This window comes from Tasmannia lanceolata, unplaced genomic scaffold (assembly GCF_043159265.1).
Source record: "Tasmannia lanceolata isolate RefF3 unplaced genomic scaffold, GAP_Taslan_0.1 ptg000002l, whole genome shotgun sequence".
Classification (NCBI taxonomy): Eukaryota; Viridiplantae; Streptophyta; class Magnoliopsida; order Canellales; family Winteraceae; genus Tasmannia; species Tasmannia lanceolata.
The window spans coordinates 34,859,668-34,869,951 of NW_027518679.1; the positions used below are offsets into that span (position 1 = coordinate 34,859,668).

Here is a 10,284-nt window from a genome sequence, read left to right on the forward strand (position 1 = left end):
ATCGACAGGCGACCGCGGTAGCCCCGATCGACCGCGGATGTTCAAAAATCTATCTGTTGGGAGAAAATGTACATGGCTTTTCACTTCCATTTTTCAAACTTCTTTCATGTCTTTTGCTTCCCAACAATCATGGATGATTTTCAAACACAAGGGACACTTTGTGGATGATCCAAAATAGTTAAATCGCAAAGAGTTACGATCGAATGGCCATTATTCAAACCAATCGAAGAGGTGTCTTGAAGGAATGTTTCTCTCAATGAAAAGACATCAAATGATCTGTAAAAAGAGCATAAATCTGTCTATTCAAAACACAGAAATACAGGAAAAAACAGTTATTCCTGTACTTTTCTCTCTCTAGCAATCTCCTACTCTTGTTTTTCAAGATAAGTGAAATTTCATAAAACAGTGCACTAAAGACTATTTCTGCAGAAACAGTTTTAGTGATTTCTCTAAGGCTTGAAGTTCTTAAAAAAGGCGTTTTGGGTTTGATTCCGCTTGTGCAAAGCATCATCAAACAGTTGTAGGATCTTCCTACAAGGCTTCATTGTATCTTGGAAGCAATTCGCGGATCCCCTTTGCACACATCTGGTTGCGGCGAAATTTGTCTTGAGGAAAGCGATTACGAGCCTTGAAGCAACTCTACAGAATTCTATTTTCTTGACATTCCCACCAACAAGATATGCTTAGCTCATTAGTATAAATTAGGAGCTTCATGATGCTGCTCATGAGATGGGGACATGATGCGCAATCAAGACCACTGATCTCGTAGAACATTATGACTTGGCTACATGGCCTTGGTCCCATACTAAACGGACAGCACATGGCTAAACGATTACAAAAATCAACTGTTTCAATTTTCTTTCGAGGAACACTAAACAAGACTTAATGGATCCAAGGACAGATAATTTTATCCAATCAAAGTTTAAAATTTTGCCCTTTATAAAATATGGTGAGGGTAAAATTGGAAAGTTGGCCATGAAAACATGTTTAAAACGTTTAAAAGTTTTAGGGAAAAATACAGATACACCCCTCAACTTTCTGACATTTTCAACTATATCCCTGACTTTTAAAAGTCACCAACTACACCCCTTGAGGTTTCAATTTGTATAAGGTAGACCCCCCTCTTTGGAAACACTATCAATGCTAATGAAGACCCCATACCCTCCTTGAAACCCCATACCCAAATCCAAACACTACCAAAAGTATAATGGGCCCACATTATTTGGATGATCCAAAGCATTCATTTGATGGGCCCTGACAAAGATAAGGTGTGCGCAAAAAATCAGCTCCATAGGATCATCCTAACCCTTCGATCTGTGGACTGACTGTCAACTGAGGGGGTCTACCTTATACAAATTGAAACCTTAGGGGGTGTAGTTGATGACTTTTAAAAGTCAGGGATATAGTTGAAAATGTCAGAAAGTTGAGGGGGTGTAATTGTATTTTTCCATAAGATTTTGAAAGTTACAATAAAAATTAGAGGATGGGGTTCGGGTGACATCAACCCTAACCCAATCAAAAATTCAACCTAACCCTAATCCAATCAAACCTAAGAAAATGTCAACCCAATCCGAGCCAAAATTGGGTTGAACCAGTCGTTGAGCCCAACCCAAGTTGTACCCCCTACTCCACGCCAAGTGCGGTGTAGAGATTTGTAATCAGACCTTAGGGGTCACGACATCCCAATGACGTGTCTCCGCCAACCCAGATTTTAGCATGTGACAGCCATTGTCGTGGGTCCTACGCTGACATTACTAACTGAAATCATCCTAACTAATCACAATTAAAACAATGATACATCTATTTCTTCTTGTTCTTTGGTGCATATAATACTAGAAAATGATGCATCTCTTTCTTCTTTTTTTCTTAAAGGCCACTTGATTAGGACACCTTTAACGAGATTATAGTGGCCAAAACATGACAATTAAAAAAGAGACAATGCAAACAACAAAGAAATTAATTTATTGATATTGATAACGATCTACACACATTTTCTTCACATTACATGTTGTTCTCTTGTATGAACTAAGCTGTCACAGGCGTCTCGATCGCAAGCTTTCCGGAATATCTGATTCCTTCTTCTTTCTCGTCGCCTTCCCAAAGCTCCGGCAATGCTTCTCTCATGTTGTGGATGCTCTCTAGAGCAAAATCTGCACCTTTTGTTCTTTGAGAAGTTCCCACCTGCATTCATTAGTTAGAATATATGATTATTAGAATGGGTTAATGAGAATAAAACTACGATCACTATATTTGCTTGAGTGAAATGCGAAAGAATAAGTTATAGTAGGTTTGGGTTACTGTAGGTATGGAATACAAGCTAAAGACTGACTAGAATTATAGTTTTAAATTATTTTTTCATGTAGATTTAGTGTTAAGTTTTTGGAAAAAGTTCCATATAGATTTCATTTGAAACTTAAGATGCATTTTTAACTTTTAAATAATCTTTTTTTAAACACGCGCTCATTTGACATTATCAAAAGGGAAAAACACTCTATTTACGAAAAAATAAAGCAAGTGATATATTTGACCCTTTTTCTTCCGGGAAACAACCCCTAACCCCTTGTAGTGTAAAAGAGTAGCCATAAATACACTAGAAGAAGCTGGCCCCCGGGGAAGAAAAACAGACAAATATATCACTTCCCAAAAATAATCACTCAAATAAGAAGCGTGCTCTTTATTAAAAGGAAATGTGTAGGAAGTGTAGGAAGGGCGCTTTTCCTAAATTTGAGTAGCGAGAAGAACTTAAAATCTGTGGCAAGATTTCTAAGAAAGCACACTGGTAGGGGTCCTTGACAAACCCTGGCTTACTCGGGAGAAAAAAAAAAAAAACACAAACCATTGTAAGAAAGTGAGCTTCCTCTTCAAACTAGCAAGTTTCTGGAATCTTCAAACTAGCAAGTTTCTGGAAACTATGGTCTACCCACAAGGTACAATTTATAGATGGCTTACCAGCACAGTGTGGAGACCGACGCATTTCCCGGCTTGGATATTTCGAACGCTGTCGTCGAAGAACATCTGAAAGAAAAATTCAACAGCAACAGAGCATTAATAAGTCTGCAACATGAATGCTGATTATGTTATATAAGTGCTTTGGTTGGACATGAAATGGATTAGGCAAGGGTGTTTTGGACCCATTCCTCTCCCATTATTTCCATGGGTGATTTTAAGATAGATCCAACACAGAGAAGCCAGAATATCCATGCTTTTTCGGGTATGAAATGGATTAAATTTCATAAAGCCCTATCTAGAAATTAACAAGTGCAACTATTTTTCATGAAAACTTTGAATCATCTTACCGTTCTTTGAGGGTCAATGTTTGCGATTTTCAGAGCTTGCTCAATGGCTTCTTCCGATGGTTTGCAGCGAATTGGTGTCTTTGGCAGATCCAAACCAGTATTGGGTTGAGAAAAGTGGTCGAGAATGTCAAATTGAGTGTTAGAAGTCGGGCCCGAACCTCCATCAACAGACTCATCAGAAGGATTTTGGAGGGGATTCAGAGTCTCAAAGCAGATAATTCCTTCGAAACAGTCCTCCAACCCAAGTCTACTAAGAGCTTTAGCAGCATGAATCCTATCTGCGTTTGTGAATATCTGATTTACAGGAAATAGAAACAAGAAACATGGTCTTAAGAAGATTAGATGGAAAACGTGGAAATAAAATCATTATTCATTACTATGGTTTTCAGTGATAGGAGACTCACAACTTTTCGAATAGGCAGGCTCAGTAAAAGGTTCCTTAGAACTGGATCAGGTTTTAGCTTTTCGTAAGGTAACCTCCCATGAACAAAACTGTAAATAGGAAAAGAAAAGGTTATATTCTCTCTCATAAACTAAGGCCCAGTTTATTTTGGATTTTGAGAACCGATTGTGAATCCAAAACTGATTATTGGATTCAAATTTACAGATTTTTGGTTCAATAATCAGTTTTGGGTCACAATCTGTTCTCAAAATTTGACACAAATAGGGCGTAAATACTCACACAAAAAAGTAATAAAAGGAAAGAAGGGAAATGGCACCTGTGGTAATCGTCGTAGTCAAACTCATAACCGATGGCCTGTTAAACAGAGAAGAGAATGTAAAACACCATGAGAAACAATGAATCCAAGTATTTCAAAATGTTAAGGCATTGTTTGTTTTGGACTTTTAGAACCGATTGTATGTCCAAAACTGATTACTGAACTCAAATTTATGCTTAATTTTGAGTCCAATAATCTGCTTTGAACTCACAATCGGTTCCCAAAATCCAAAACAAACAGGGCCTAAACAAAGAGATTGTAAGTCATATTTTTCTAACAGATTTGGAGAGAAGAACTTATGTAAACATACTCTGAGACCGGCCATTGTAGTTCCATAGTTCTTGTACAGTAGATTACACATGTCAGAGACCTTAGTCTCCTCTATCCCAAGCTTCTCGACCATGTAATCTGGAAGCCCAGACACGAGCGATTAATAAAAAAGCAAGAACAGTATACAATTTATAAGGGAAGTAGCAAAAAAACATTTCAGAGAATTCCAAGGGTATTTGATGTCGAATACCTCCAATATTCTTGCGGCACTCAAACGCCAGGCCAGAGCTCAGAGGATAGAGAGTATCATCAAGGTCTGAAAGTTAAGAACATATAAGCATGAAAATTCACCTTAAATGTCCAGTTTGACAACCAAAGCTTCTGAATGAGAGACTTACCAAAGAGGAGGCAGTCGTGTTTGGGCCTCTGAACTTGTCGGTATCGGTCATCGTATTCCATTTTGATTTAAGCAGCTTGAAGAGAGAATAAACAGAAGTTAGAATCAAAATAAGATGTTCATGATCATCATAAGCCATAAATAATCATGTCCTTTTCTTTTGATCCTATACACAAAAATTAACGACACTTTCTCAACCTAAGAGAATTGTCAGTGTAAAAAAAGGACAGATAAATGGCAATCATCAATCGGCAATAAGGGATTGGATTGTTTTCTTTCTTTTTTCTTTTTTTTCTGAATGGTATAAGGGATTGGATTGCTTTTGGGTTGGAACTACACTTTTCAGGCTCCATACAAAATCATTGGACTAGATCTTAAAGAAGCTTTTATGATAAGGAAACAACTGTTGAAGTAAGAGAAAAACACTTCATCATTAAACTGCAATCATGAAAAAAAAAAAAAAAAAATGAAAGCCAAAGTTTCAAGGCAAAAGGTATAGGCCTTTCCACCAAATATTATATAACTTACATCCAAGTAGATGCAAATTTTTCAACTTTACACCACATAGTTGCCACCATTGCATATGTGACAAAGAAAAAAGAGTGGGTTTTGAGTAAAGAATGATAATTTTTAAACAAAACTGAAATTTCTGAGCATGAATTTGAAGCACCTTACAAGTTGCAATAAAGGTGAAGAGAATTAAAAGACGAATTATAATAAAATGGAGCACCTTCCAATACAAAATTACAAAGTTAGCATAAATAAAAACCTTAATATTCTGAAGAGACTAGAAGCAACGAGATTCGCATCAACACAAAAAACCTAAAGTATTATCCACAAATTAAAACCCTAAAATAGATCATAAGATCCCAACGATACGACTTCAAGTACAAAACCGAAGCACGTATTGGACACAAGGATTTTATAATCTAGGATAGTAATATCCTGGATTTTACAAGCTAAAATCCTGTATTATAGAAGCTAAAACATGGTTTGTACATTTTTCAGGATTGAAAAATCTAGCTTTTAGCTTATATAAAATACCGATTTTGGCTCAACAAATCCTGGATTTTACAATCCTGGAGTATAAAATCCATGTATCCAAACGGCCTAAAGAAAACCTAATCCTATAAACTCCAAGTACTTAGAATCGTCAATCTTAGAATAACAGAATAAATCTCAGCCTTATAACATAAAAATTTAGCCATGAAAATCTGCAACTTCATACAGAAAACGTACAAAAATGAATATATAAGCTAATTCCCAAAAAAATCTGAAATTTCAACCATCATTAAAAAAAAAAAAAAAATCAGCATCTGAACAGCAAAAATCTACAAATTCAAAGATTAAAAACGGAGATTTTCCAAGCATAAACTCTAAACATAATTTCTCAACAAAAATAACCTGCAATTTCCAGATAAAATAAAAAATTCCAAACAACATTGTAGATCCTAATCTAGCTAAAAACTAAGAAAATCTGAAATTTCAAGCATCATTAAAAAAAAAAAAATCAGCATCTCAAAAGCAAAACTTTACAAATTCAAAGATTAAAAAAGGAGATTTTCCAAGCATAAAAGCTGAACATAATTTCTAAACAGAAATAACCTTCAATTTCCAGATAAAATAAAAAAATTCCAAACAACATTGCAGAAAATCTGAAATTTCAAGCATCATTAAAGAAAAAAAAAATCAGCATCTCAACAGCAAAAGTCTACAAATTCAAAGATTAAAAAAGGAGATTTTCAAAGCATAAAAGCTGAACATAATTTCTAAACCAAAATAACCTTCAATTTCTAGATAAAATAAAAAATTCAAAACAACATTGCAGATCCTAATCTTTGTTTCAGAAGATAGAAATCTTACCAGATTACGAGCGCAAATATCTGAGATTTTGCAATGGAAAATGAGGAGGGGGAAAAGGAGGGCGAAATAGAATGAAAGAAAGGAAGAGGAGGAGGAAAATGAGGAGGGGGAGAGGGGGTTTAAATAGGAAAACGGTTGCCTCTAATTAAAAGTGTTTAATGTTAATTAAACCTGATTAATTAGTTTGAATATTAAATTAGAAAAAAAAAAGAAGCTTTCGTACTTTGTCGATCTTCTCTCTCCCTCTCAACCGCACGGCTCTTCTTCTTCTTCTTCTTCCGTCCTAATTTAAAAATAATTGAGAAATAGGTAATAGCCCTTAGTAAAGGATTTAATTACATAATTGCCCTTTCTAGACAAGTTGCTCAAGTAGTGGGTTCTCTCTCTATTGATTTGAACCTATTGGTCGGTGAGTCGGTGTGCAATAAAACGTGGATTTTTCAAAAGCATCATCTAAAGAATGTGTTACTTATTAAAAAACACCTTTCCTTGCCTCCAAACAAGTCATTTTCCATGGATTTTTTTAATTCAAATTTCGAAAAAAAAAAAATTTCCCAAGGAAGACTGGCTATAACAAATGTGGATTATAAAATCCATGTTTTAGCTTGTAAAATCCAGGCTATTACAAACGTGGATTATAAAATCCATGTACCCAAACCGTCCCTTAGGTCTTGCTATGAAGGCCATGCAACAAAATATACTCTCGTTGGACGATTCTAACCCCCTAATTTGTGGCCCTGAAGGTGCTGTTCATTTATTTGCTACTCAAAATTATGTTTGAATTTGAGTCCAATATCGGTTTACCACTCACAATTGGTTGTCACAATCTTAAACGGAAAGGGCCTTATTGATATACTGTTTGGATCATCTAAAAAGTTGTTCCTGTATTTTGGTGGGCTCATATTTTTCCCTAGGAGCATCAATCATATAAGAACTCCTTTATTGAAACGAACACCGAGGAAGTCCTTGTTTGAGTGAGAGCTTCTAGAATGCCATTCATTTCGTAATAATGATGCAGGTGCATCTCGCCCAATGACAGAGATCAACGGTCGAGATCATTAGAACCTTGATCAACGGTGAGATCAGAGGATAAGACGGTGTCCAAATCTACTCTCCACATTTATTACTACTCTTGAAGAGTCCTTTTTGAGTTGAGTTGTTTTGCTTTAGTTTATTTTATTTAGAGTTGGGAGTGCATATCTAGAGTAATTTTAGGAATTTTGAGTTTTTTATGGAGTTAGAGATTTTAGGACTTTTTTTTGCCAATCAAAGAGGCCTTGTTTTAGTAGTAGAGAAGTATAGATTTTTTAGGATTTATTTTCTTGTTGAACCTCCAAGTGAAAGAGAAGTTTTAGGAGGTTGTTTAGTTTGAGTTAAATTACGAAAAGGTCTACAAAGTCTATAAATACATAGCCATGTAAACGTTTTTTATTATCTTTATTGGAATAAAATTTAGTTGCCTATTGTTGCTTTTTGGAGAACGTACACTAGAGCCATCTGCTGCTCTTTTGACCCTCTATGAGAGAGCCACCTGCTGCTATCTCTATAACAAGCCATCTGCTGCTTGTTTTTGCCGCCTCAATTCAACCACTTGCTGTTGAACATTTTGCATAAGGCATTTTCCATTGATATAGGAACTTTTGTACTAGGAACAATAATATGTCCAATTATAGCCCCTCTGGGATGTAAAATCTATCTCTTTTATTCCGTTTCGGCTATGGCTTGTGGGCATGTCCACATGTGTTTTTGTAGTGCTCTCACTCATCAATCGCTTCTGACATTCATTCTATTTTGCTTTTCCTCGCTCACTTTTTCTAAGTAAAGGGGAAGAGGACATAAACATGTCACTGAAAGACTCTACTAAGACAAAAATGGGATGTGAAGAATGTAGAGGAGGTAGATATCACTAGTAATTAATCGTTGTTGTTTCAAGGTCAATCTTATTTACCGCCGCTGCTGCTTAATTAGGGAGCAGCGGTCAAGGTACCACTAGAATTAGATTTGGCCTTCTAATCCCAGCAGCATCCCAAGCTCCTTGACAAAAAGAGTAAGATCTTCTTTTTCAATACCATTATCTCGACTAGGTGGGGACGGGTTGGGTTTCCCATGCCATTGTGTTTTTGGAAGCTGGCGGAGTATAGGTTTTATCTAGGAGTGGACATGGTTCAGTTCAGTTCGGTTTTGGGGTATACCCAGAACCGAACCATATGTAATCAGTTCTCAGAATCTGGAACCAGAATCGAGCCATTTATCTCTGGAACCGAACCGAACCAAGCCGAACTTGAGCGGTTCGGTTCTGGGTTTACCCACGTGCAATGAATACCTAGTTTCTGAGTTATCATCCTCCTAATCCAATGTTGGAAATATCAGATTACTTAATCAATATAAAAACCAAAAAGAGGAATTTTTTGTGGCTTTTCACATGTAATTAACATTTTCAGATATCTCCAACACCCAAACAATCGAATCTACATCAATAGAAATGAGGTCAGAAAGTTGGATTTTCTAGTGCTTTTGGATTCATGAAAATGAATCTATAAACTTATGAAAATCTCTCGATTTTTATGAAGAGAGAACTTCAGAACAACTAATTCAAAACAGATTTTCAAGTGAACTTGCAGAAGGAGAAAAATCCACTCCGACATTTAAAAAAAAATGGAAGTGAAAACCACATTTCCAGACGAATATCTTTTCGAAGCGATCCCTTCCCTTTTCTGGGGTTTTTCTCCTTTTACTAGGGGGGTGAATCAATGATTAGAAGAGATAATGGAGGTTTTGATGGGGAAGGTGGTTGGATCTGTGATTAGGGCGAAGAAATTGCCGGAGTAGATGATGGTTAGAGGTAGAAAATGAAGGAGATGAAGGTGGTCGGAGCTTGGGGAAGCTTGCCGGAGAAGGTGTGATGGCCGAGAAAAATGGCTGAAGCCCACTTCTCTCTCTTTCTTTACTACTTCTCTTAAAACCCAAAACCCAAAACCCAAAAGAGGTTGAAGAGAGAAGACGGCAATATGTTAATCGTTTTGGGGAAAATACTAGGGTTTCCACTTTCCAGTGGACGTTTGAGATTTTATCACTTTTAAGAAGTTACGATTAAAACTTTAAAAGTTTAAAGGCAAAGCAAAACGTTAAAGGGGGGTGAATTTATCCGATTGATGGAGGATATGATCCACTCGGTTATTAGTTCGGGGATCCCAAACCCAGAACCGAACCGAACCAAAGTGGCCGGTTCGGTTCTGTTCATTGGTTCCACCCCTAATGTTATCCCTCCTCTCTCCTTCTCTTTCAATCCGACCATCTCTCACTCCGGAATAGAGAGTTGAAACCTTCTATGGGATTTGTTCAAAAGAAGATAAAGCAATATTGTGAGAATGACAGTTTTTTTTTATATGAAAATTCAAATTCAAACATATCTATTTCAATCTTGTGGCAATTTCCTCTTCAAATCACATCAAGATGCACTTTGAGGGAGTAGGAAAGGCAACTGTGGGAATTCGGATTATGGTGGGGTCCAGACGAACTTGATAGATGTCATCTGATCTTCTGTAGTTCCCGAGTTCTCCCATAGTCCATCCGCGGAGCACCTTACGAAGGCTTGGAAGTTGTCTTTTGGAAAGACGAGACATTAAGGCTCACATAGTAGGCCTTTGAAATGTTCTGTTAGGTTCTTAATAGCAGTAGGCGACCTTATTCTTCCTTTACTTCACAAACCATGTGACATAAGCAACGGGCAGCCTCAACT

General features: G+C 36.6%; 1 protein-coding gene across 2 annotated transcripts; it reads right to left on the reverse strand.

Annotated features, from left to right (window-relative positions):
• Window positions 1–1,939: 1,939 nt before the first annotated feature.
• On the reverse strand, window positions 1,940–6,803 carry LOC143870980 (uncharacterized protein C24B11.05-like). 2 transcript variants are annotated; one of them, XM_077376641.1, is made up of 9 exons: window positions 6,769–6,803; window positions 4,684–4,758; window positions 4,536–4,601; window positions 4,326–4,423; window positions 4,016–4,053; window positions 3,701–3,788; window positions 3,297–3,590; window positions 2,950–3,015; window positions 1,940–2,181 (listed from the first exon to the last, which is right to left on the reverse strand). In XM_077376641.1, the coding sequence occupies exons 2-9, from the start codon at window positions 4,742–4,744 to the stop codon at window positions 2,026–2,028; spliced, it is 867 nt and encodes a 288-aa protein (XP_077232756.1). In that variant the 5' UTR covers window positions 4,745–4,758; window positions 6,769–6,803; the 3' UTR covers window positions 1,940–2,025. The 2 variants fall into 2 exon arrangements, with proteins under 2 accessions (XP_077232756.1, XP_077232755.1); XM_077376640.1 differs by lacking the exon at window positions 6,769–6,803 and adding an exon at window positions 6,546–6,703.
• Between the last annotated feature and the right edge of the window lie 3,481 nt (window positions 6,804–10,284).